This window comes from Chelon labrosus (genome assembly GCF_963514085.1).
Source record: "Chelon labrosus genome assembly, chromosome: 15".
Lineage (NCBI taxonomy): Eukaryota > Metazoa > Chordata > Actinopteri > Mugiliformes > Mugilidae > Chelon > Chelon labrosus.
In genome coordinates this window covers 27,325,774-27,353,591 of record NC_140348.1, presented here as the reverse complement: position 1 = coordinate 27,353,591, position 27,818 = coordinate 27,325,774, and the positions used below count along the sequence as shown (strand labels likewise).

Genomic DNA, 27,818 nt, shown 5'->3' with positions numbered 1-27,818 from the left:
GTTGTCTCTCTCTCCGTCTTTCTGTCCAATCCTGAAGCCTGTCTCCATTCTCCTCTCACAGCTTCACTGAGAAGCTGCAGGTTTACAGGAAACACTGGATCTTTGATACTAACTGTGTTTAGGACAATACTGATGAAAGCAGCATGGACTGACTGGAACCCTCTACTCACTTCAGAGTCTCTAGTTCATAGTCTGGACTCTCCACAAGATAAAGAAGCTGCTTCACATCTGAATCCTTCAGTTTGTTGATACTCAGGTCCAGATGTTTCAGATGGGAGGGGTTGGACTTCAGAGCTGAGGCCAGAGAATCACAGCTGATCTCTGACAAACTGCAGGCAATCAATCTGAATAAAGAATAAAAGATGTAGATAAAATCATGAATAATTCAATCAGATGTGTTCAGGTTTTAAATGTGCAGCTCAACATTACTGTGTCATAACAGCCTTTAAGATTCATTGACTTTAACAACTAACAGTGGACATTTTCTACAGTTTCTGCTACAAACACTCATCTTGAACTAAAGGACATTTACAGATTTATGTAGGAAAGTTGTGGATGAACATGAATTAGATTCAGTACAACTCCCGCTGCCAGAGGAAGGTCCAGGAGATACTCAAGGACACAACCCAACGCGGTCACTCACTTTTTGAACTGCTTCCATCTCGTAGACGGTTGAGAACACTGAAGGCCGGTACTAACAGACTGAGGAATGGCTTTTATACAAGAGTCATAATCACACTAAACAACTTGAACATTAAAGAAATAATAATGTGACTGTGCAATAATTTCATATGTGCAAACTTGTAATAACTACTAATAATTTCTGAGAAACAGGTGCAATAACTCCATGTGATGTGCAATAACAGTAACTTATTATGTGTGAATGTGGTTGTTATATCATGTTAGTGTTTATAGATTTGTACATATTGTTTTACTCTAGGTTTTTACATTTCCTTTATTTTTTTATTCATGTTTTATTCATGTTTATTCAGCACCTAAGGGGGACCTCAGGTCACCTTAATTTTGTTGTACTTTTGCAATAACAATAATTTAATTCTATTCTATTCTATTTTAGATTCAGTTGGTGATTAAACATATCAGATCTACAACAGTAACAGTCAGTGAACTGACCTCAGAGCCTCCAGTCTACAGTCTGGACTCTCCAGAAAACCACACAGCTGCTTCACTCCTGAATCCTTCAGGTTGTTGTCATTCAGGTCCAGATGTTTCAGATGGGAGGGGTTGGACTTCAGAGCTGGTCCCAGAGAATAACAGCTGATCTCTGACAAACTGCATCTGAACAAACTGAATAAAGAATAAAAGATGTAGATTAAATCTAATCAGACATGTTCGACTGACTTTATCCTTGTGTTATTGTGGATCTTCATCATGTCTTCTACAGACAGTAATATGTGACAGTGTGAGGTGTGTGATCTCCTTCCAGCAGCTGTGGTTCAGAGAGAATGGACTGATACATGGATCACAGCAGGTTTCACTCCAAATGAAATGTGACTGAATGATGATGAAACAGCAGGAAGCTCAGACACTAAACACACCTCAAACACCTGCATCTGAACACATGATCTCATCTGTGTGTGTTGACCAGGAATGCAGCTATCAACATTATACAGTTATTGAAATGTGTTTGTGTTTGTCTTCAGGTTGAGGAACAATAAAGTTATTAATGAACATGAATTAGATTCAGTTGGTGTCCACTTCAGGTCTCACGGGAGCTGGAGTGGGCCTCCCACATAGACTCTGTCCAAAAGAAGGCCCAGCAAAGGTTGTACCATTCACATTAGAGACCATTCACATTAACAACAACAATAACTCTGCACTGATTGTATATACTCACTGTACAAACTCCTGGATTGTTGTATATATCTGCTCTTATCCTTTATCTCTCAATAATTTTTTATTTTATTTTATGTGTACAGATTGAGATTAATTGTTTACACTTATTTAAGTTCTGTGTGTTTCTGTTTAAGAGAGCAAAAGTTACCAGAGTCAAATACCCTGTATGTGCACACATAATTGACCAATAAAGCTGATTCTGATTAAACTTATCAGATCTACAACAGTAACAGACAGTGAACTGACCTCAGAGTCTCCAGTCTACAGTCTGGACTCTCCAGAAAACCACACAGCTGCTTCACTCCTGAATCCTTCAGGTCGTTTCTACTCAGGTCCAGATGTTTCAGATGGGAGGGGTTGGACTTCAGAGCTGGTCCCAGAGAATCACAGCTGATCTCTGACAAAGTGCAGATGTCCAATCTGAATAAAGAATAAAACAATGTAGATTTATGTCCTCATAGGAACAAAGTGTCCTTTTCAAGTTTTACACTGTGTAACCTGAAAAGTTCTGTTTTTACCATTAAGGGACAAAAGTGTCCTCTTCACAAATGCCATAAAAATAGCATATGTTAATATTTGTTTCTGATTTTTTTACATAAATGTTTTAATCAACTCCAGTCCTAATCATAAATACCAAATGTTTGATTCATTTCATAAGTTTAACCCTTTATATGCCAGTAGGTGGCATCACAATGCCAATTAGGAGTGCAGTGTCCAACAACTTAGAATGCTCTAGAAATAAAACAGAAATACAACACAAGATGAGGTTTATTTTCAACCAACAAATATTTAACTCATTTGGAACAGAAATGTCCATCAATGGCATGAGGGATGTTGTGGAGGATGAGGATCACATGCAGCGCAGACAGCGTCGCCCCCGAGCACCAAGCTCCACAGCCAGGGTGGCAGAAGCACCAGGGCCACAGCAAAGGGAGGACAGTGCCAGTGGGTACCCAGGTCCCTTCAAAAGGGGACTGTGTATGTGGTGCACTGCACAACCAAAGAAGGCCACCAACATCTGCTGCAAGTGTGGACAATACATTTACAAAGTTCACACATCCCTTTGCTGCAGTTCCTGTGTATGAGAGTGAACTGAACTCACACACGTACACCACAACATCCGTCATGCCATTGATGGATGTTTCTGTTCCAAATTTGTTAAATATTTGTTTCTTGAAAATAAATGTCATCAAACCTCATCAAGATAGGCCGCTTGTTTTAGTTTCTTTTGATTTGATGTTATAGCTATTAATTTTCCTCTAATTACGGTCTTTAAGTGTCCAATAGGATAGTCAGATTGTTGTTCATTATGCCACTGTTCAGTCTCCAAGTTGTGTTTTTACGTCTATTATTAATATGTACAGTTAAATGGACTGTGTTGTGGTCCCAAATATCAGCTACTCCAATCTGACATTCTTTCACCTTGTGCATGTCCCAGTTCTTCATAAATATCTCATCTATTCTAGAGTCAATAGTGTGTATAGTCTTTCTCTGTTGGCTGAAGTTCTCTCCATACATCTGCCATACCCTGTTCCTTCAATGACATATTCATGAAGTGAGTCTTACTTCTTTTTGTGCTAGTTGTGTCCATCTTAGGATCCAGAATGACATTAAAATCCTCAGAACACATCATAATGCCTTCTGATACTATGCTATAATTAGAAATAGAGTTGTAAAAAAAAGGTTTAGCACATTCTGGCAGGGTATACATTGATTAATGTGAATTTGCCTTTAACAGAAACAAATGGTCCCTCTTCATCATTCATTTCTGGAGAGCATTCAAAACTGATTGTGTTTTGGATCACTAACACAACCCCTCTTTTGCGGCTCCGCTTGCATGTACTATAGAAAGTGTTTCTATAGAAAGTGTTTCTAGAACCAAATGTATTTAGCTTTTCATGCTCTTCCTGAAATAAGTGTGTTTCCTGGATGAAGATGACTTGTGCTTCAAGTTTCCTCATTTTCAGAATGACCTTACTTCTATTAATTGGGTGGTTCAGCCATTTACATTTAGTGACACTAATGAGATACTACTCATATTGTTTTGGTAAAATCTTGTACTTTCCTTGAATCTGTATCGCAACCATGGCAACTGTTAGAAAGCCCACACTCTTAATGTATTGTTAACTTGTTTACTGAGCTGTTCCATTCAGCAATTGCTTTTTTCTTTAAGTTTCCATATGTCCCGCGCTCGAAAACGCACCATAGCCGTTCTGACGCTACTTGAATGCACCACGCAGGTGTGTGAAATGCTGTACGGTGAACGTTGCTTTTTTCCCCATGTGTCAGTGGATGTATCATAATTTACTTTGTCTTTTCCTAACATTCACCTGTATCTCCCTGGTTTATTGCTGTGTGTAAATGCCAGAAGGTGAGTCTAATGACAATATACTGTTTGTTGGACGCCAACATTGTGTTCATGTGTATTGTTTAGCTGTGCAGACGCTAATGCTAACTTATGTGTGGTTGAAGCTAATCAGCCAAGTCATGTCGTCTGTGAGGTGATTAGTTTATGTTATGTGATCTATAGATATACTTGAGTTCTGAATACAGTCTTTTGTAACCTTAGCTATCTGATTATGTTTGTGTATCATGTATAGTATTTGCTATACTGATACTTTACGCATTCTCTCCTTTTTAGCAACCAACAACAACTTCGTGAGAACGCAGAACAGTTTGATATAAAACATGAAACAATTTAACTTCCAAAAGTAGACATGTGTCCATGTGTGTGCCTCCCACGCTACCATGGTGGGTTGAGGGGAATATCCCGCGGCGTATGGGGGCCCAGTGAACTGACCTCAGAGTCTCCAGTCTACAGTCTGGACTCTCCAGAAAACCACACAGCTGCTTCACTCCTGAATCCTTCAGGCTGTTGAAGCTCAGGTCCAGATGTTTCAGATGGGAGGGGTTAGACTTCAGAGCTGGTCCCAGAGAATCACAGCTGATCTCTGACAAACTGCAGTTAATCAGTCTGAATAAAGAATAAAAGATGTAGATTAAATCTAATCAAACATGTTTGACTGACTTTGTCCTTCTGTTATTGTGGATCTTCATCATGTCTTCTACAGACAGTAATATGTGACAGTGTGAGGTGTGTGATCTCCTTCCAGAAGCTGTGGTTCAGAGAGAATGGACTGATCCATGGATCACAGCAGGTTTCACTCCAAATGAAATGTGACTGAATGATGATGAAACAGCAGGAAGCTCAGACACTAAACACACCTCAAACACCTGCATCTGAACACATGATCTCATCTGTGTGTGTTGACCAGGAATGCAGCTATCAACATTATACAGTTATTGAAATGTGTTTGTGTTTGTCTTCAGGTTGAGGAACAATAAAGTTATTAATGAACATGAATTAGATTCAGTTGGTGATTAAACATATCAGATCTACAACAATAACAGACAGTGAACTCACTCCAGAGTCTCCAGTCTACAGTCTGGACTCTCCAGAAAACCACACAGCTGCTTCACTCCTGAATCCTTCAGGTTGTTTCTACTCAGGTCCAGATGTTTCAGATGGGAGGGGTTGGACTTCAGAGCTGGTCCCAGAGAATCACAGCTGATCTCTGACAAACTGCAGTCAATCAATCTGAATAAAGAATAAAAAAAAGAAATGACTGATGATCAATCAGAATCAATATCTCCTCCACACACATGTTGGACTGCGAACTGTTGATTATGTAACCCACTCAAAAATGGCTTATAGAGGTTGAACGCTATTCAATTTTTTTCTGCAGTAGCTATGTTGTGTAGCAGGGGCCAGTGGGGGGTGCTGAGAGGGAGACAACGGCATGAATGAGAGAGAGCGTGATAGGACGAAGAAACAAACCTAGTGCAACAAGCTGAAGCGGAAAAGAAAAAAGATTGTGTAGAAAAGAAATTATAAATATAAGATAAAAGACAAGAACGTACACGTTAAGTGTACATTATGTTCTAGAACAACTCAAATCTGATGAAGCAGGTGTGGCTAACGTGAGCAACGCTAACCTAGAAGGACACGGTGCCACACCGTCCAAGCAGCTGAAGCTGGATATTTTTGCTCCAAGTCCACAAAAACTTGTGACACAGACTGAACTGAATAGAATGATAGGCAGGTATGTTATTGAGAACATGCTGCCGCCATCAAGAGTTGACTCAGATTCCTTCAGAGCACTCGTTGGCAAAATACCTGGAGAGCAGGTGCCGGTCCGCCATGCAGAAAGACATTTTCTAAATACATAGATACCGAGTACGCTAAAATGAATGCCAAGGTCAAAAAGAAGAATTTGAAGAAATAGAATATGTCTCTACTACTGCAGACATTTGGACTGCACATAATAAAAGCTATCTTGGCGTAACTGCACATTGGATACATCCACATAACATGGAATGAAGGAAAGCAGCCCTGGCATGCAGACGATTTAAGGGCCGCCATACTCATGACAGTATTGCAACTGAGCTGGACAACACTCACTCATCCTATGGCATATCCCACAAAATAACATCAACTGTCACGGATAATGGTTCTAATTTTGTCAAGGCCTTCAAAAAGTATCAGCCATCCTGTACGGAGTGGTCTGCTGGAACAGTGGCATCAAAGAGAGGGAGAGGAAGAAGCTGGATAAGATCATCAGGAAGTCCAGCTCTGTCCTGGGCTGCCACTTGGACTCAGTGAGGGAGGTGGGTGACGGGAGAGTTCTGGCTAAACTGTCCTCCATGCTGGACAATGAGTCCCACCCCCTGCATGGTGACCTGACAGGACTGAGGAGCAGCTTCACTGACAGACTGCTTCACCCTCGATGTGTGAAGGAAAGATACAGAAGGTCTTTCCTTCCTGCTGCTGTTAGGCTCCACAACAAACAATCTTAATATGTGCAATATTACTACACCACAAGTGTAAAAATTTTTACAATTCAATCTGTGCAATATTTCTATCCGATCCTATTTCATTATTTATCTTTTACAGCTACTCTTTTTGGCTCTTGTTATTATTATTTTTTATGCTCGTTATTTTTTTTATTCTGCATTTTCGGTAAGCTGTTGTAAACTGCAATTTCCCCATTGCGGGACTAATAAAGGTTTTTCTTATTCTTATTCTTAAAAGCAATATACAGAAGTGCTACGACAAAATGCACAGCCTTATGGTACAAGGCTAGCCGTTCAGCGGTGGCTGCAGAGACTGGATGACATCATCTCAAGGAAGCTGCTAGTCCCTTGCACTACGAGATGGAACTCGTTTTATGATGCCCTTGCTCAAATATGTGAGATCTCTATAGGCGAGCTGAACACCATCTCCAAGTTCAGGTTGAAAGCCATCACAGAACGGGAGCATCAGGTCCTCAGGGAGTACTGTATGGTAATGAAGCCACTAACAGTAGCCTTAGACATTCTTCAGGGAGAGGACAACCGTTCAGCGGTGGCTGCAGAGACTGTGGATGACATCATCTCAAGGAAGCTGCTAGTCCCTTGCACTACGAGATGGAACTCGTTTTATGATGCCCTTGCTCAAATATGTGAGATCTCTATAGGCGAGCTGAACACCATCTCCTCCAAGTTCAGGTTGAAAGCCATCACAGAACGGGAGCATCAGGTCCTCAGGGAGTACTGTATGGTAATGAAGCCACTAACAGTAGCCTTAGACATTCTTCAGGGAGAGGACAACCGTTTCCATGACACACTCCTACCCACGCTGGAGACACTGATGTTTAAGACCCTGGACCTGAAGAGTGGCCTGCAAATCCTCATTGACCTTCCAGAGGCAATTGTTATGGTAAGAAATAGAATTTATCTTTAAATACATTAAATACTTCCATACATTATGAAAAAAAATATAATGTAAAATGAAATATATTTTTAAAAATGCTCATAATTTGTAATGCTGTGTGTGTGCATGTGTGTGTATGTAGATAGTATAATATGTCCTTTGCATTATATATCATTTCAGGCAATTAAAACAAGATTTGCAGAGGTGCTGGAAAGCGAGAATGCCGTCTTGGCTGCTGTGACTCTGCCCAGGTTTAAATTACGTTGGCTGCGGACACAGGACAGGAAGGACAAGGCCAGGGCAAGTCTGCTGGCAGAGTGCCGGAAAAGTGCGTTAGGTGAAAACCAGCAAACAGGTACTACCAGCAGACCAACAAGCACCAACTCAGCCATTTACACTACAGAGAGTTAAAAGCACTTCATATTGTTTAACTGTTTACTTTTGCAATGAAGAAAATATGTGAAGTACAGTCTGTCTACCAGTTGTGGTCTGTTGAGGTGCAATACATTTTAAAAGTTCCTGCCTAGGTACATGTCTGTGCTATTCAACTCTATGCAACTGGTTTGTGAAACAAACGAATCAAATTCTTAGACATTAGACTAGAGCCCGACCGATATTATCGGCCGATATTAGGCATTTTCAAAACTGTCGGTATCGGCATTTATAATTGCCGATAAATGAATATTTCAAAAATAAAATAAAAACGAAACACCCTTCAACCATGTCTTGAGTGTTGGCGTTGTACAGTTTAGTTTGTCCACCAGAGGGCACTCTACACCACACATCCTGCAACCTGCTGATCCAGCCAGTCGGGCGGAGAGAACCAGTTATCCACGAGTAAGATCATCGGTGAAGCGTGTTCATGGTGAGTTGGTCACGAGACATACATTGCTTGAATAACAATTAAAGGGGAACTCCGGCGCAAAATGAACCTGGGGTTAATAACACATGTGTACCGAGTTCGACCGTTCTCTGGTATTTGTTTTGTTAGTCAAATGTGACCAGTTTTCTTGCAAACCGCTATCTAGCCTTCGGGGCATACCTTGGGGAAACTGAACTCTCTTCGTTCAGTGCTTCCCTATGCTCTCAGTGCTTTCTTCCGGCAACAGACAGTTCAGTTTCCCCAAGATGGCGCCCGCCTGGATATGCGAGCCAGACGTGAACGGTACTGTGTTCCTTTTTTAATAAACTGCCTGTATACTTGCAAAGTTCTCAATGCTTCGGTTTACATGTAGAGATCCTAGTTATGCTACCGTGTAAGTGTGGTGATATTGTGAGCCTTGTCAGTGGTATAGAAATAGCGATTTCTTTTTATGTGTAGGTGTGCCCCGAAGGCTAGCGTTATACGCTAAATAGCGGTTTGCAAGAAAACTGGTCACATTTGACTAACAAAACAAATACATGAAAACAAATACCAGAGAACAGTCGAACTCGGTACACATGTGTTATTAACCCCAGGTTCATTTTGCGCCGGAGTTCCCCTTTAAAAGAACATCCCCATCAGTTCTCTTAACTCAAATAAGCATGACAAAATTCGTGACTATCATGTCCAGTTTTGCTGCTGTTAAATAAGCCGAGAGTGAAGCGGAATTAGCTAGTAGCTAATTACGTTACGTTGTTACAGTGTAGTTGACTGACTGTCCTTTTAACTTCTGACAATGTGACTGAAGTATTTCTTTAATAGTGTGACAGTTATAGTGTAACATAGTTGAATAGGTTCACGTTAAATCCTGCTAAATGGGACAACTACGCCACCTACTGTTGTGAAGCTGTGCCTGCATTGCGAAGTGTAGTAGCAAAGGATTATGGGTAATCCTCAAAGCAGCGGAGGATTTTCCTGAAGGTAACGTGTCTGTAAATGTCCGTGAACAAAACTCTATAAACTTGCCGTAAAGTGCATAAATGTTAAGCTGTTTCTATTTGGTTTATATATTATTTATCTTTGAGTATTTTCGCCATGTTTTTTATGAAGTAAAGAATGCACTTTTGCGTGTTTTACTGCCGGTGAAAATCTCCTCAGTTTAGCATTATGTCATGTTTCCAGATGGAGTATGCATTGGTTGTCCACACACAAGATGACATTTGTCTGTTGTCCTTTGTTAATGCAGGTATGTTACAGTATATCAGTTTATGGAGTTGGTGATATTTTAAATATGTAGATGATGTGAATAATTGTTATTGAATTGAAAAATAATAGAAAAAGGTAACAGTCCAGTGTGATAAATCTGTATAGACTTTTGGCAAGCTAAAACAGTTTGTTTCATTCATTTTATTTTAATTTCAGGAGTTCAAATCCACTATACAATCACTGTACCAATATATTCAACAGAGTTTAGAATTTTACAATTGTACTAAAAAAGGATTATGGGTAATCCTCAAAGCAGCGGAGGATTTTCCTGAAGATGGAGTATGCATTGGTTGTCCACACACAAGATGACATTTGTCTGTTGTCCTATGCAGAATAAACCTGCTGTTACCAACACCTGACCAGCTCCAAGAGATTAATTCATTTAGCCAGAAGACACATCAGACAGGCCACAATAGCAATGAGACGTATCATCTCTCCTTGGCCTGTTATATTGAAAATGTATGTTTTACAATTTGCAGTATGACGTATCCATTGCTAAATTATGGCTCATCATAGACTAGCTAACCACAAAGCTAGCTAATGCCACTATCAGTGGAAGACCGCTAACGTTAACATTAATGAGCTTGGAAACCACAACAAACTTATTCTGCCTAAATAAAGTACTGTAATGATTACTGTATTTATAACTAGCATATCTCTAGTTACAGTCCCTGCATTGTAAAATGTAAGTTAGACTTGCAAGGAGTGAACATTTATACATAGAGAAAAAGTATCAAACGTAGCTTGTGCATAAAAGTTAGCTTTTCTTTTACACGTGTGTGAAATCCAATGACGCCAAGTGTGCGTTGCAGACTGTCGTTCAGCCGCAGCATTAACGAGTCACATAATGGATTTAGATCGCTAAATAGTAGGTTTTAGAAGGCAGGCAGCAACTGATGATTGAAAATGGTTTGATGTAGCTTGATGGAAAGAATTTAAAAAGTGCAGGTAAAGGGATGCATTATCATATTATTTTAGTTAAAACTCATAAATAACTACAAATAACTAATGTTAGGGAAAGCTGTTAATGTTTTGTTGCGCGTTTCTGAAAAAAAAAAATATCGGCCGATATATCGGAATATCGGATTTTAAAACCAACAAATATTTGTATCGGTATCGGCCTTAGAAGTTAACTGATTACTTTTTAAAAGTAATGTGTCCAACACTGCATACACATAAGCACTGAGATCTCAGTTTTCCTATTCCTAAAAGAAAAAAAAAAAAAAAACATACTACCCGGGTAGACGAACTTTATATCTTGTTTGATTTGCTACTTTGCTTACTCAGAGTTCTGATTTAGGTTTTGTTTTTTTGGGATTTGGGTTCATTTCACTTCAGCCTGAAGATTGAAAGGCAAAGGAGGGAGTACAGTTTCCCTTATTCAAAGGAATAGAACTGAACTGACTCTGAGCTAAACTGAACCTATTTCAGCTAAAGGGGACCATTGTAGTTTTTCCAAGACTTGTTTTGTTATTACTACTGTTGTTCATTCAATGCCGGTTATTTGTTCCAACTAAATCAAGCACGTGGTCTGTTACTTTTATTCCTCTACTTCTTGAAAAGTACTTTAGTTGATTGTATTTACAGGTATCCCCTGATTCCAGGACCTTCTTCTTCCTGGATTTGGTGTCTCAGGAGGTTTGTGTCATTCAAATGTTAAAGGTGAAGTTGACATGGTCAAGTGTGTCTTCCAACAACAGTCACATGTCATATGGACATTATATAGAGTTCTTCAGATTCCTGCTGTCCACACCGACTGTGAAGTGGTCTCTTCCTAACACAACTCCACTGTTCAGCTGACACTAATATGAAGCTTCATCAGTCTGACTGACACTAATCAAAGTTCCTCTTTGAGTTCCTGTCCCTCCACTGCAGCTCAGCAGGAAACATTGTGGAAACACAAAGATACTGACTGGATGTGCTGAAGAACAAGATGAGTTGAAGATCAACTTGACTATCATTCATCCACACAACAACACTGTGGATGTTGTCCTCCATCTTGTCTCATTGGAGTCAGACTATAAGGGGATTTCTCCAGAGACAGTAAGGCAAGGCAAGATCAGACCCACCACTGATGACTGAGGAGATACCTGCTGATGTTCAGGAACATGATGCTCCTTCATTTACAGGGGGGAAATTAAGTATTTGATACACCGCTAATTTTGCAAGAGGTCTGTAATTTTCATCATAGGTACACTTCAACTGTGAGAGACAGGATCTAAAACAAAAATCCAGAAAATCACATTATATGATTTTTAAATCATGAATTTGCATTATATTGCATGAAATAAGTATTTTATTCACTAGAAAAACAGAACTCTAATATTTGGTACAGAAACCAATTACAGAGATCAAACGTTTCCTATAGTTCTTGACCAAGTTTGCACTCACTGCAGCAGGGATTTTGGCCCACTCCTCCATACAGATCTCCTCCAGATCTTTCAGGTTTCAGAGTTTCAGCTCCCTAAAAAGATTTTCTATTGGGTTTAAGTCTAGACACTGCCTAGGCCACTCCAGGACCTTGAAATCCTTCTTACGGAGTCACTCCTTAGTTGCTGACTGTGTGTTTTGGGTCATTGTCATGCTGGAAGAACCAGCCACGACCCATCTTCAGTGCTCTTACTGAGGGAAGCAGGTTGTTGCCAAAAATCTCACGATACATGGCCCCATCCATCCTCTCCTCAAAACGGTGCAGTCGTCCTGTCCCCTTTGCAGAAAAGTACCCCAAAAGCATTATGTTTCTACCCCCATGCTTCACAGTTGGTATGGTGTTGATGGGACTGTACTCATCCTTCTTCTTCCCCCAAACACGGCGAGTGGAGTTTATACCAAAAAGTTAAATTATGGTCCTTCTTCTGACCACATGACCTTCTCCCATGCCTCCTCTGGATCATCCAGATGGTCATTGGCAAGACGGGCCTGAACATGTGCTGGCTTGAGCAGGGGGACCTTGCGTGTGCTGCAGGATTTTAATCCATGACGGCGTAGTGTGTTACTAATGGTAATCTTTGAGACTGTGGTCCCAGCTCTCTTCAGGTCATAGACCAGGTCCTCCTTTGTAGTTCTGGGCTGATCCCTCACCTTTCTCATGATCATTGAATCTCCACGAGGGAGATCTTGAATGGAGCCCCAGTCCCAGAGGGAGATTGACAGTCATCTTGAGCTGGTTGGTGATCTAATACTTATGTAACCCTTTTACCACCGGCTCGTGTATTAAAACCCACCTTATGCCTTCTGGTGAAGTATTAACCCTAATTAAACATTCTATGGTAAAAGATACATCTCAAATAATAAATATCAGTCTAGGGTACTGTATGATTCTCACTTCTAAATAACCAGTTGGAGACTATGGGGAATACACTTGACCTGTAAACTCTCATGTAGATTAATATTTAAATGTTAAACACAATGCAATAAAAACAACACAGGATCTCAATTTTAGAAAATGTATTAACCACTTGTAAGAAACCATGCATCCAAACCTTTCTCTATGAAAAAGAGAGCATATAGAAAATAAAAAAATAGAACCCCGGGGGTATAGTTTTTGTCTGTCTTTCTCAAACCGTCTAATTTTATTTTGAGTGCACTCTTTGTCTACTTTCGTTGGCGCGCTTTAGTTGGAGCTCTGATGGAAACTTTTGATAACGGTACCTCCATGTGTCGGTGAAGTCAGCAAGACCAGGCCATAACTGATGAATCGCTTGCTCGTTGCGGTAGCAACCGGCTCCGCGGCAGCTCCGCGGCAGCTCGTAGCGACAAACCTCCGTCCCTCTCGGCAGCAGCTAAACGTCCTCCGTCAACGACTCTCTCCCGAGACGACTCTCCGAAACTCCTCCCGTCCGTACAGGCAGTATCTCCCTTCAGCGAGGGCCGTGGCGTTAGCCTAGCTCCTGCTAGCTAACGTAACCGAACTTGCCTTGTGTTCACCCGAAACACCAGCGGTGGTGGAAAGTCTGACTCAAACGCTCCGAATGCGTCGTTCAACTACGGTTCACGGTCTGTGGTTGTTGAACAACCTCAACACTGTCGACACACACAGTCCCGAAGTCTTTGCTCTACTCCATTAGCACGTTGCTCTTTTCTCTTGCTCTCTCGAATCTCTCCCCGGAAGTGTAAAAAAAAACCTCTCTCAAGGTCAGGAACTCACGCACGGAACGTCACGTCATAAAATTACTTTTAAACTCTTTTTGTTGTAAAAAACATTCACATTCCATGAAATTGTGTTTTTAAAGTAACTCATTTTAAACAAACTATTTATACATTTTAATCCATTATTTATATCAAATAGTTATGCAAATTTTAGCTTCACCATGAACTGTCATTTTATCTTTAACTTATTCCCATGAAAATAAAAAATAAATACCACTGATATTTATCAGAGTATTACACTTATTTCATGCAATAAAATACAAATTAATTATTTAAAAATCATATAATGTGATTTTCTGGATTTCTTTTTTAGATTCCGTCTCTCACAGTTGAAGTGTACCTATGATGAAAATTACAGACCTCTCCATTATTTGTAAGTGGGGAAACTTGCAAAATTAGCAGTGTATCAATACTTACTCTTTGAGCTCCTTTTCTATCTGACAGTCCTGACAAGAGAACTCATCTAAACTGGATCCATTCATTAGAAGTATGATAAGAAAATAAATGAAAACTGACCTCAGAGTCTCCAGTTTACAGTTTGGACTCTCCAGTCCAGCAGACAGCTGCTTCACTCCTGAATCCTTCAAGTTGTTGAGACTCAGGTCTAGATGTTTCAAATGGGAGGGGTTGGACTTCAGAGCTGAGGCCACAACTTCACAGTGACTCTCTGAGAGTCCACAGTTAGCAAGTCTGTCATGAGACAAAAAAAAGAATCTGTTATAATGGAAGAAGATATTTCTATGAACGTGATACGTTTGATGAGTCGACAGTTGGACACATCCTGTTGGACATTTTGTCTACACATCAGTGGTTCAGCTCATCTTCTCTGACTGTGTTTGACAGGAAACCATCATTCTCATCATCTCTCTCAGACCTTTGTTTATTTGAATGTGCAGATGAATGGAGACAACACTGAGTTACATTGAGGCTTCCAGACTGTCCACAGTCTGTCAGTGGATCTGATCCCATCATGAGGACATGTGGATGAGACAAACATCTGGACTGTGTTCACTGTTTAATGGACTCTGGATCTTTTAGTTCAGCTCAGTGAACATGTGAATATTCACAGGACTAAATACAATTGACTGTAATGTTTGCAGTGAACAAGTGGAACACTGTTTGAAGAAGAATGAGAATGTCTGAAGAACTAAACTACTAATCTCCGCTGATTGATTCTGTTAATGATCAGGACTCACTGAGCCTTTCTGCAGTTCCTCACAGCTGGGATCAGTCTCTGTTGTCCCTCCTCTGAAGTGTTGTACTTCTTCAGGTCCAACTCATCCAGAACCTCCTCTGACATCTGCAGCATGTAGGCCAGAGCTGAGCAGTGGATCTCAGAGAGTTCCTTCTGTGATCTGTTCTCGGACTTCAGGAACTCTTGGATCTCCTGATGAACTGAGAGGTCGTTCATCTCCATCAGACAGTGGAAGATGTTGATGCTTCTGTCAGGAGAGATTTTATCAGTGTTCATCTTCTTCAGCTTGTTGATGGCACTCTGGATGATTTCTGGACTGTTCTCTGTCTGACCCAGCAGACCTCCTAAGAGTCTCTGGTTGGACTCCAGAGAGAGGCCATGAAGGAAGCGAACTAACAGGTCCAAGTGACCATTTTTACTCTCCAGGGATTTCTCCATGACTCGGTTCAGAAATTCATCCAGAGGTGAATTATTGTAGTTTCTTCCCAGGAGGTCCTCCAGCACCTCTGTCGTCCTGTTGGTGAAACAGTGGATCATGTAGACTGCAGCCAGAAACTCCTGAATGCTCAGATGGACGAAGCAGAACACCTTGTCCTGGTACAGTCCTCTCTCCTCTTTAAAGATCTGTGTCAACACTCCTGAGTACACTGAGGCTGCTCTGATATTGATGCCACATTCTGTCAGGTCTGATTCATAGAAGATCAGGTTTCCTTTCAGCAGCTGATCAAAAGCCAGTTTCCCCAGAGACGCAATCATCTTCCTGCTCTCTGGACTCCAGTGTGGATCTGTCTCAGCTCCTCCATCATACTTGACCTTCTTCACTTTGGTCTGAATCACCAGGAAGTGGATGTACATCTCAGTCAGGGTCTTGGGCAGCTCTCCTCCCTCTCTGGTTTTCAACACATCCTCCAGAACTGTAGCAGTGATCCAGCAGAAGACTGGGATGTGACACATGATGTGGAGGCTTCGTGATGTCTTGATGTGGGAGATGATCCTGCTGGCCTGCTCCTCATCTCTGAATCTCTTCCTGAAGTACTCCTCCTTCTGGGGGTCATTGAACCCTCTGACCTCTGTCACCATGTCAACACACTCAGGAGGGATCTGATTGGCTGCTGCAGGTCGTGTGGTTATCCAGAGGCGAGCAGAGGGAAGCAGTTTCCCCCTGATGAGGTTTGTCAGCAGCACATCCACTGAGGTGGACTCTGTAACATCAGTCAGGATCTCAGTGTTGTGGAAGTCCAGAGGAAGTCGACACTCATCCAGACCGTCAAAGATGAACACAACCTGGAACTCTTCAAAGCTGCAGATTCCTGCTTCCTTGGTTTCAATAAAGAAGTGATGAACAAGTTCCACCAAGCTGAACTTTCTCTCTTTCAACACATTCAGCTCTCTGAAAGTGAATGGAAATATGAAGAGGATGTCCTGGTTGGCTTTGTCTTCAGCCCAGTCCAGAGTGAACTTCTGTGTTAAGATTGTTTTCCCAATGCCAGCCACTCCCTTTGTCATCAGTCTTCTGACTGGTCCATGTCTTCCAGGTGAGGCTTTAAAGAGGTCTTCTTGTCTGATGGTTGTTTCTGGTCTGTGTGGTTTCCTGGATGCTGTTTCAATCTGTCTGACCTCATGTTCATCATTGACCTCTGCAGTCCCTCCCTCTGTGATGTAGAGCTCTGTGTAGATCTCATTCAGAAGGGTTGAGTTTCCTGCTTTAGCAATCCCCTCAAACACACACTGGAACTTCTCCTTCAGAGTAGATTTAACTTTACGTCCACAAACTGCAGCTTCACGTTCTGAATGAACAAACAACAGATAAGATGAATGAATAAACTCTTCAGTAAATATTCCAACATCAGGGTATCTGCAGGTTTGAGCAAATTAAATTTAAGACTTTTTAAAACCATTATAGGTTAAATTTAAGACCTACTCGCAGTACAAAAAATAAGGAAAATCAGAGATCCAGAATTACTTTCAAAATAACAAAATGTATTGTCATTCAACTATCAACTACCCTCCAGATGTGATTTAACATGCATTGAGACATGTTGCAACTTCCTCCATCCAGTGTGCCATGCATAGTTTTGTAATGTATTTCAATGAAATTAAACGGCTTTGAAACACATCGCTGTAGACCACTATAGAGCTCCGGGCATCACGTGACTTTTTTTGTTGACACCGCCATATTGGCAGGAAAACTCTGAGGAAAAATTAATAGACCCACTGGTGATTTCAGGCCGTCAGAATTTACTGTGCACTTTAAACCGATTATATATCACGGACCCTTATCATGCCCCAGGTGTGCTATTTTCGAGCACTGAAACAGCCGGGGGTGTTCCCATACGTCACTTTATGATGATGAGGCAGCAGAATCGGTAGAGTCTGCAGTTCGCCTCATAAGGATTGTTCAGCACAGTTCAGCCAAACAACGAAATCACTTCGTTCACGGTGTTAACAGCCAGAGTTTTACATGGAGCAGTACCAGTTTACGCCACACAGCGGCGGCTCCTTTGTTTTCATCACTTAGTTCAGCAGGTGTCACTCTTGTTGCATCTGTCTTTTTTTTTTTGACTTCCTCAATCTCCGTAATGTGGACGCTGGTGAAGGCTACAAGCCACAAACGTTTTCATTCATTCATTCATTTTCTATACCCGTTTATTCCTGTTAAGGGTCACGGGGGTCTGCTGGAGCCTATCCCAGCTGTAATTGGTCTAGAGGTGGGGTCCACCCTGGACAGGTCGCCAGTCCATCGCAGGGCTAACACAGAGAGACAGACAACCATTCACTCACACGCACACCTACGGCCAATTTAGAATCACCAATTAACCTAATGAGCATGTCTTTGGACGATGGGAGGAAGCCGGAGTACCCGGAGAGAACCCACGCAGACACAGGGAGAACATGCAAACTCCACACAGAAAGGAACCAGTCGGCCCATGGATTCGAACCCGGGATCCTTCTCGCTGTGAGGCATCAGTGCTAACCACCTCGCCACTGTGCCGCCCCACAAACTTTTTAGTATCTGTTATTATATTTTGTAATAAGCCGTGAGATATGCCATGGCTTTATATGGTTCTGTTTAATAAATGTATTGTGCTGAAATCCCTCCACTTCGTCTCCTGCCTTGCTACTTCATGTTGAAGCATACTACTAGCAAACGTGGCTAAGCTTCTCTCCACTAGAGGTGTGCGATACCGCTAGATTCGGTATCGATCCAATACCAAGTAAATACAGGGCCAGTATCGCCGATACCGATACCGATATCGATACTTTTTAATAATTAAGATAATTAATAATTAATGAATTTTCATGACATTTTCAGTGTTTTTGTGATTTTCCTTTTGGATTATTAATCATTTAAAATCCAGTACAGAATTTGGGTACAGAAGTTTATAAGTAAATAGAAAATACTTTATTATCACAATAAAAGTTTTTGTTCAGAAACAAGACAAAATGATCACTTGAGGACAAATAAAACAAATTATTTTCAGAAACTACAATAAAAACTAAATCTCTCCCTTTATTGCACTTCTTTCTGGATTTTTTTTCTTAAATAAACAAAGTGTACAAAATTATAGGCGGTGTTCGGTCACCTGAGTCACGTGACGGTACAACAAACACACGCGAGGGGGAGGAGGAGCAAAATGAGCCGGCTCTGTGACAGCAGCGGCATTTTGACAGAATCAGGTCGCCTCTTTAATGAAACGAGAGAAACTGAAACTAAAGTATCGATCTCATTACACTGGTATCGATCAATCTCGATACCAACGTTGGTATTGATATTATCGATATTTGGATCGATCCGCCCACCACTAAACTCCACGTTACAAAGCCAGCAATCATTAAACTTACATTTTGCCCATTTCCCAAGTTGACAACGAGGTTCATGTGACAGAAGAAGTCTCGAATCCAAAAGGAGACAAAAATACTAACGCTAACAAACGTTACGTGACGATAAAATCTCCCTGCTTCGCCTGCGCCGTACGGTCGTACCATACCCGGTGTAGCAACACATTACAAACCGGACTGAACACTGGATTCCACTTCCAGGTCTCATTTGTAGTTTAATTTCGGAGTACTGCTAATAGTTATATTTAATAAAGAACTACACAGAACACATGGAACTAACTGTGAATGCCACCAACGCACTGAATGAAATGCGAATGAGGCGGTAAATGGACGTAAGGATTTAAGACTTGACCAAATGTAATTTAAGACCGACAATGCAAAATATGCTCGTATTTAAGACTTTTTAAGGCCTTAAATTGGCATTATCAAATTTAAGACTATTTATGAGTCCGTGGAAACCCTGCAACATGTCATTGCTCTGAAGAATGAGTGTGTGAATATATCTTGGTTCATCTCTGGAGACATTAGTAAATGTCCCATTTCTCCAGCAGCTTCAATGTTTAGAGAAATCCTCTTACTGCTCTGCAGACAGTCAGCCAGCTCCTCCTGCTTCATTCTCCTCAGGAAGTTCACTGTGATCTTCACAAATAAATCTCTGCTGCTCCTCCTCTGCTCTTCATCCTCACCATCCAACACCTCCTCATCCTCCCTCTGACTCTCTGAGCATTCTGGGTAATCTGGACTCAGAACCTTCTGGATCTTCTTCAGCTCGTTCTTCACAAAAGTGATGATGTTGTCCTCCAGCAGCTGGAACAGAATACCATATGAATGACACAAGCAGACTGAAATCATGGAGACAAACATCAGATCCATGTTGGACACACTGACAATCCACTGGTCTGCAAAGTGCAGCATGGAGATGATGGAAAGTAGTTGTTGTACATGTACAGACCAGAAAGATGGAGTCCAGGTGTGTTTGATGCTGCTGGGCAGACTGACCACTGAGAACCTCTGAGCTCTGCTGGTGGACTCTGTGGACCAATCATCAACAATTAGCTCTCATCCATTAGAAGATTGAAGACACTACTCTGCTTCAAATATCCACTTATTGATCACCTCTTCTAAGGGGCTGTTTTCCCAACTACTGGTATGTACACAAGAAAGAAATATTCATGTTTTTCTAAGGTTCAACAGCTTCCAGAGACACAACACTGATTACTCTTCAACAGACAAGTTAATTTAGTTTATAGCTTCAAAACATTAAAACAATGGTCGCTTCCTCTGCATCTCTGTTTGCTCCCGTCTTTTAAGGTCACTCAGTTTATACAATATTAGCTTTAGCCCTTGTAGCATGTAAAAACAGTGACTTAGGTTTTCATCCACACTTCAGATCTTTATCCTCCTCATAGATCTTTTCTTTGAATTGTCAGATAATATGTAGAAATATTGAAATTTCCTCCACAAGGAAACAAGTCACCAAGGCATCAAGACATGTTAATTTACATGTTACAGCTTCACTGACCTCTTTGGAGCAGAACCATGTCCTCCTTTAAAATCAGTATCCTTTGACTGTTTTCTTGTCAAGGACAAACAGATGGGTTCAGGTCCAGGTTCAGGTTCTGGTCCAGGTTCTGGTCCAAGAGAGTCTGGTGTTTGCTGCTGGATCCTCACACTAAACCATAACAGATAAATTATCTTTTCTCTGAATTGTCAGATAATCTGTTAGTAGAAATATCGATATTTCCTCCACAAGGAAACAAGTCACCAAGACATGTTATTTTACACGTCACAGCTTCACTGACACTTTACCTCTTTAGAGGAGAACCGTGTCCTGTTTTAAAACCAATAATAAAGCCGTTAAACCAGTCCCTCTTCAAAGACACACAGCTGGGTTCAGGTCCAGGTTCAGTAGAGTCTGGTGTCTGCTGCTGGGTCCTGAAACTAAACCACCACAGTTAAATAAGTTCATACTTTAAAACAATGGCCACTTCCTCTGCATCTCTGTTTGCTCCCATCTTTTAACGTCAGTCAGTTTATACAATATTAGTTTTAGCCCTAGCAGACTTCAGTGGCCATATTCCTAAAGATTCTGAGAATCCTCTCAATAGAATCTAATCTCTATTAAGACTGTGTAATATTTTACATAAAAATAAATAAATAGTAAGCTATACTTTAAAAATGATTCTATAAAATGTGTGATTAAACTCAGGCCCACTACCACAGTATTCACATGCTGATAGTTCTATTTATTTGCTTCCATTCGTTTACCATGCTGGTCCTTTTTCATCCATTTGGTATTAACGAGGGTAAAATGTCTCAGCTTTCATCAATTTCTGTGATTGCTAACCGGCATAGAAAAAGCAGACTAACAGCAATGGAGAAGAATAGAAGTAGGAAACCCAACTGAACAGAGGAACAGTGTTTGCTTCTGGATCAACTGGTCAATGAGAATAAAAGTGTTTTGAGAAGTAGATTTAGCCCCAAGTCAACACTGCTGCATTGTTGCATTGTTGCATTGTTGCTAAATACCTCAGTGCAGGGGCGGAGTGGCAATCGGGACGACCGGGACTTTTCCCAGTCGGCCGGCCGAAGGATTTACGCAGCGGATTACAAATTGAGCGGCCGCGAGGCGAACGCGACCGGCCTGAGCTTATCAGAATCATTGACGTTACTAAGTGCGGTCAGAATTTTCCCGGTGGATTTTAGTGCCCCACTCCGCCCCTGCCTCAGTGTTGTGATGACTTTCATTTGCGGTGATATTGTGATTGTAACAAGCTTGATTGTCATTCAGTGTTTGGAGAATATCTCTCCTGCCTCTTCTTTCAGACATTTTCTCCTCTGCTTCAGAAACTCCTAAGGCCCCTAAAAGTCCTCCGCCCTGCTCTTAACAGATCTCACCTTAGGAGAACTCTTAAAAGCTAAGATTCTTTCGGAATACCTTTTATCTTTACTAGGATCTACTCCTAACTTTGAGAGGAAATTCTTAGGAAACATCATGATTCTAAGAATTTTCTTAGAACTTTTCCACTAGGAGCAACTCTTTGCGCTAAGAATCTTTAGGAATACGGGCCCAGATCTTTATCCTCCTCATACATCTTTCCCTGAAAAGTCAGATAATCTGTTAGTAGAAATATTGATATTTCCTCCACAAGAAAACAAGTCACCAAGACACCTTTACCTCTTTGGAGCAGAACCACATCCTCCTTTAAAATCAATCAAATCAAAGTCCTTCGACCAGTCACTCTTCAAGGACACACAGCTGGGTTCAGGTCCAGGTCCAGGTCCAGGTTTATGTCCAGGTCCAGGTTTATGCCCAGGTTTAGGTCCAGGAGAGTCTGTTCTCTGCTGCTGGATCCTGAAACTAAACCACCACAGATAAATGTGCATGTTGGATAAAAACTGATGAGAATAAATTCAAAGCAGAGATGTCAGAAGTAAAAGGATGAAACAAACATGTTGTATAAACTCAGTGACACAAGAGTGATGAACCAGCTTTAACCCAAAAAGGAAGAGAGATGAAAGTAGGACCATCAGCTCCTCATGTAAGACAGCTTCACTGACACTTTACCTCTTTGGACCACAACCACGTCCTCCTTTAAAATCAATCAAATCAAAGTCTTTCGACCAGTCACTCTTCAAGGACACACAGCTGGGTTCAGGTCCAGGTCCAGGTCCTGGTTTATGCCCAGGTTTAGGTCCAGGAGAGTCTGGTCTTTGCTGATGGATCCTGAAACTAAACCACCACAGATAAATGTGCATGTTGGATAAAAACTGATGAGAATAAATTCAAAGCAGAGACGTCAGAAGTAAAAGGATGAAACAAACATGTTGTATAAACTCAGTGACGCAAGAGTGATGAACCAGCTTTAACACAAAGAGGAAGAGAGATGAAAGTAGGACCATCAGCTTCTCATGTAAGACAGCTTCACTGACACTTTACCTCTTTGGACCAGAACCATGTCCTCCTTTAAAATCAATCAAATCAAAGTCTTTCGACCAATCACTCTTCAAGGACACACAGCTGGGTTCAGGTCCAGGTCCAGGTCCAGGACCCTCCAGTCTGTCCTCACTCTGGTCCATGCTGCTGAATTCACACTTTCTACTTTCACCTGCAGAGGAAACACTAATCATTCATGTGAACATCAACTGAAATCATTTCTGCTGTAAAAAGATCAGCTGCTCCTCCACTGATTGGCTCTTATTCATCAGCTGCTGTAGTTCTACTATCAGTCCACTAGATGGAGCCATGGAGGACACACATGTTGTTCACTGACACTGAGTCTGACTGGAAGCTCCAGCTCATTAATATTCAGTCAAGTCAATGCTGGTTAACAACATTTTAAACATGTCAGCTGATGATGCAGCACAGGATCACCAGTGGTACAACTAATTTATCTTTGTCTTTTGTTTAAAGAAAGAATCAAATATCACAAAGTAAAAGTGGTGTAAAAACATGTGGTCAGTAAAGTGGACTTCATATTCTGCACATGAGCTGTTCTCCTCCAACACATGGATGGAAAAGTACTTAGTTACTCTCACTGCTTTACATTACATTCTAAAGTCAAATATCTCCCTGTGAAATGTGGAGCAGTAGAAAGCAGCACAACATGTTAATATTCACATCAGGCAGATTATCTTCAATATTAAAAGTACTGTACTTTTACTCCCCTCAACCCCTACTTAGGAGGCAAGAAAACCAGGAAGAACTATTGTTATAAAACTAGGAAGAGCTACTATTATATTATATTAGCTGGGAGGCTAAAAGTACTTAGTTACTTTCAGCTTTACATTACAAAAGTAGATCAAACTTCTAGAGACAGTTTCAAAATAAAAGCCCGACTGTGTCCTCGATGAAAAGATGAAGGAAAGAAAATCACCTTCAATCATATTTATGCACCGAGTGACACAAACGGACCGTGATCACTCAGAGACACAACATGGAGGATGAGTTTCACCCAGACTCTTACCTTTCAGCTGTGACTGAGTTTAACGTGAACTATGGAGCGGCAGATTTCTGCTGGAACTGAGCTGCTGACAGCTGATGAAGAAAACACGACAAACTGCTTCATTACCTTCAGATGAAGAAAAAGATCTGCGACACGACTCTGGTGGAAGTGAAAGTAAACTCAGAGTAAACTCCTTAATTTCAAAGTCCTGTCTTATCTTATCTTAAACCAGGAGACTCTCAGAGAGAGAGGAGGAGGAGTCAGTGATGTTCCTTTAAACAGGTGATCACTTATTTACACTGAGTAAAACACATCAAGAAGCTACACCAGAGGGAGATGAATGACTACAGGTTGCCCGCCCGCCCGCCCATTCCATGAAGCTCTCTACACACTGTTCTTAAGCTCATCTGAAGGCCACATGAAGTTTGAAGGTCTGTAGAGACTGACTGTGCAGAAAGTTGGTGACCTCTGCGCACTATGAACCTGAGCACCCCCTGACTCCACTTTTTTATCTGGCCTGACACTTTGTGGCTGAGTTGCTGAATTCAATTTTTTGGATGTGTGAGTGAATACTTTTGGCAATAGTGTATCCACAACATGCAATTTACATACGTATTTTATTGAAAGTTCAATTATGAGACCTGTTATTAGCTGATTCCAGTATTCAAATCAAATCAAATTTTATTTATATGTCACTTTTTATATTATAAAAGCAATACAAAGTGCCTCACAGAGGCTAAAAACAGCAAGGACAAAACCCAACCCTCCCACCCCCATAAAAAAAAAACCACACACACAGAGACACAGAGACACACACACCCACACAGAGTCTCACACTCACTGTACACACTAGAGAGAGACATGGCTGGGCACCGAGACCTGGAGCAAGGAGAAAGCTACCTTTGGGGGCCGACCACAGTGAGAGGGCCTCCAGCCCACGACTACAGGGAGCACAAACAGCCCCGACCCGGGCAGACAGGAGGCCCTGCACCAAGGTGCAGAGCCCTCCAGCCACCAGGGCCAGAGCCGCCCACAGGACAGCAGTGTGGTAGGCCATGAGGAGACACTGGAGCTAAAAACTGAGGGACTAAAACTGTAAAATAGGATAAAACGAACAATATAGATAAAATGCTTTCAGCTCGTGAAATTAAAACATGTAGTTAAAACATATAATAAAAATAAAAATAGAAAAATAAATAATAAAAAGTCTGATAAAAACTGCCAAAAACTAAAAACCGTTAAAAACTGAGGGACTAAAACTGAAACTGTAAAATAGGATAAAAATGAACAATACAGATAAAATGCTTTCAACTCGTAACATAAAGACATGTAGTTAAAGGGGAACTCCGGCGCAAAATGAACCTGGGGTTAATAACACATGTGTACCGAGTTCGACCGTTCTCTGGTATTTGTTTTCATGCATTTGTTTTGTTAGGCAAATGTGACCAGTTTTCTTGCAAACCGCTATTTAGCGTATAACGCTAGCCTTCGGGGCACACCTACACATAAAAAGAAATCGCTATTTCTATACCACTAACAAGGCTCACAATATCACCACACTTACACGGTAGCATAACTAGGGTCTCTACATGTAAACCGAAGCATTGAGAACTTTGCAAGTACAGGCAGTTTATTAAAAAAGGAACACAGTACCGTTCGCGTCGGGCTCGCATATCCAGGCGGGCGCCATCTTGGGGAAACTGAACTGTCTGTTGCCGGAAGAAAGCACTGAGAGCATAGGAAAGAGAGTTCAGATTTCCCCAAGATGGCACGATAAAATGTGATGGTCTACTGTATCAAAGGCGGCGGTTAGATCCAGTAGTACCAAGACTGTGAGTTTATGTTTATCCAAGTTGAACCTGATATCATTTAAAATCTTTAAATGATATCAGGTTCAACCTGGTGCATCAACCAGGGAAAAATTCTCCAGTGTTTCCTCAGGTAAAATCAAAGATCCAGGTGTGGGGACAGTTAAAATCTGTTGAGGTAAAAGACTGGATCTGATATCATCAATACTCTGAAGTGGTCTGCAAAGTCCTCACAGAGGGTATCTGTTGTTATTTTGTGGGACCTGTTAAAATTACTATTTGTTAAGAGATCTATGATGGAGAAAAGGAATTTAGGTTTTTGTGGTCAGAGATGAGTTTTTTGAAATATGAAATTCTTGCTTGCTTGATTGCGTTATTGTAGATTTTGAGTTGTTGGCGTAAAATTTCGTAGTGGACTGTTAGTTTTGATTTTCTCCATCTCCTTTCAGCACTCCTGCAGTCTCTTTTCAATTTCTTTATCTCCTCAGTTCTCCACGGGGGTGTAGGTTTCGTCTTAGTTGTTTTTGTTAAAAGAGGAGCCACCGAGTCCAGCGCTGATTTCAGATTTTTGTTAAAACTGTCAACAATAAAATCACAGGGTACTGGTAAAATCTCTGCAGGAGTGCTCTGTAAAATCTGGATAAAATTTGCAGCCACTTCAGAAGTAAGGTCGCGTTTCCTCACCGTTCTCACTGGGGCCTCCTGCTGGTTAAAACTGGTGATGTTAAAAAATACACAGTGGTGGTCAGACACAGCCATGTGCACAACAGAGGACACCCCCACAGACAGGCCATAGGTTATGACCAGGTCCAGGGTGCGCCCCCTGCTGTGGGTCGGCTGTGTGACATGCTGTTTAAAATCCATACAGTTTAAGAGGTTTAAAAATTATCTGGACACTGGGTCTGTGGTGTTGTCTACGTGTTGATTAAAATCACCAGTTATTAAAATCCTGTTGTAGGTGGTGTGAATGATTGATAAGAATTCAGAAAATTCAGACTATTATGCATAGAATAGGAGGGCTGCCAAAAACAAAGGCATGATGCTCAAATGACGAGTAGCTGTTAAAACTAACTTCATTTGAGGACATCGTGGTTCTTGATATAGATGCAGTTCCTCCCCGTTTTTTGCCCCCCCCCCCCCAGTAGAAAACAGAAAGTTAAAATCTGGTGGTGAAGCCTCAGTGAGAACAACAGGTGCATCGGTGCCAAGCCATGTCTCTGTAAGGAGAATACAGTCTAGGTTATTATCTAAAATTAAATCATTTATGATAAAAGATTTGTTTAAAAGAGAGCACACGTTCAGCACAGCCATTTTAATGTCTGTGCTGAACGTGTGCTTATCGTGGCAATTTACATGGATGTTAAAAGCACCTTTGCTTCTAAAAACATTGCTATGTTTCAGTTGTCTATGTGTAATGATGGTTTTGATGGTGTGAATGTCTTGAGATCCTGGTGGCAGAGAGAGGCCTACTGATGGAGAGGTGTATATGGTGTGGGTGTAACGTGTAGTGGGGGAGGGTGGGGGTGAGTGAGGGGCAGAGGGTCTGTGTGCACATGATCTAACGGTGAGGCAGGAGGTGGCTGAGGTGCAGGACCGGACAGTCAGGTTGATGTTTACTGATAAAAGCCGTGAACCCTCCTGATTTGGATGGAGGCCGTCCCGTTTAAAAAGGTGAGGCCTGTTTAAAAAAGCTGCAAAACTGTCAACAAACGGGATACCTTTGGTCAGGCAGTACCCCTTCAGCCACAGGTGCAGCTGGTGGTGACGTCACCATACCGAGGTGAGGGAAGCGGGCCGGCGATAATTGGCCGCTTCCCTGTGTCCAGCAGGAGATCCACCAGGGAGACCGAATCCTGTTTGAGGACCTCCGACTGGTGATTTTTGAGGTCGTTTCTGTGTGTCTGGCTGGACGAGCAGGCCCCGGATCCTGGACTGATGAGAGCCACGACCAGCTGGATGGTCAATATTATTCCTACCATGATCATTTCTTGCATGAACAGTAAACATAAAGCCATACACCATTATCTCCTCTGTATTAATAATTAAGCAAAGACATATTAACATAAACATGAGGTACATGACACAACACTGCCCTCTGCTGCCTATGTCCACACATGTCCGATTCTCAACGAACAATTAAGGATTG

General features: G+C 41.4%; 2 protein-coding genes across 2 annotated transcripts in view; both read right to left on the bottom strand.

Annotated features, from left to right (window-relative positions):
- LOC311500536 (NACHT, LRR and PYD domains-containing protein 3-like) overlaps positions 1-24,027 on the bottom strand; it is an 81,352-nt gene extending 57,325 nt beyond the window's left edge. Inside the window, exon 1 of the mRNA XM_084562020.1 lies at positions 23,886-24,027. The gene's annotated coding sequence lies outside the window, so the exon portion shown is untranslated. The remainder of the gene's footprint in view (positions 1-23,885) is intronic.
- On the bottom strand, positions 30-27,651 carry LOC311500063 (NLR family CARD domain-containing protein 3-like; the record flags this gene model as incomplete). The annotated part of the gene is made up of 10 exons (XM_084561238.1): positions 30-344; positions 1,132-1,305; positions 2,101-2,274; positions 4,655-4,828; positions 5,279-5,452; positions 14,400-14,573; positions 15,080-16,865; positions 19,497-19,725; positions 19,871-19,949; positions 27,449-27,651. The coding sequence occupies 10 exons, from the start codon at positions 27,649-27,651 to the stop codon at positions 167-169; spliced, it is 3,345 nt and encodes a 1,114-aa protein (XP_084417364.1). The 3' UTR covers positions 30-166.
- Positions 27,652-27,818: the final 167 nt, after the last annotated feature.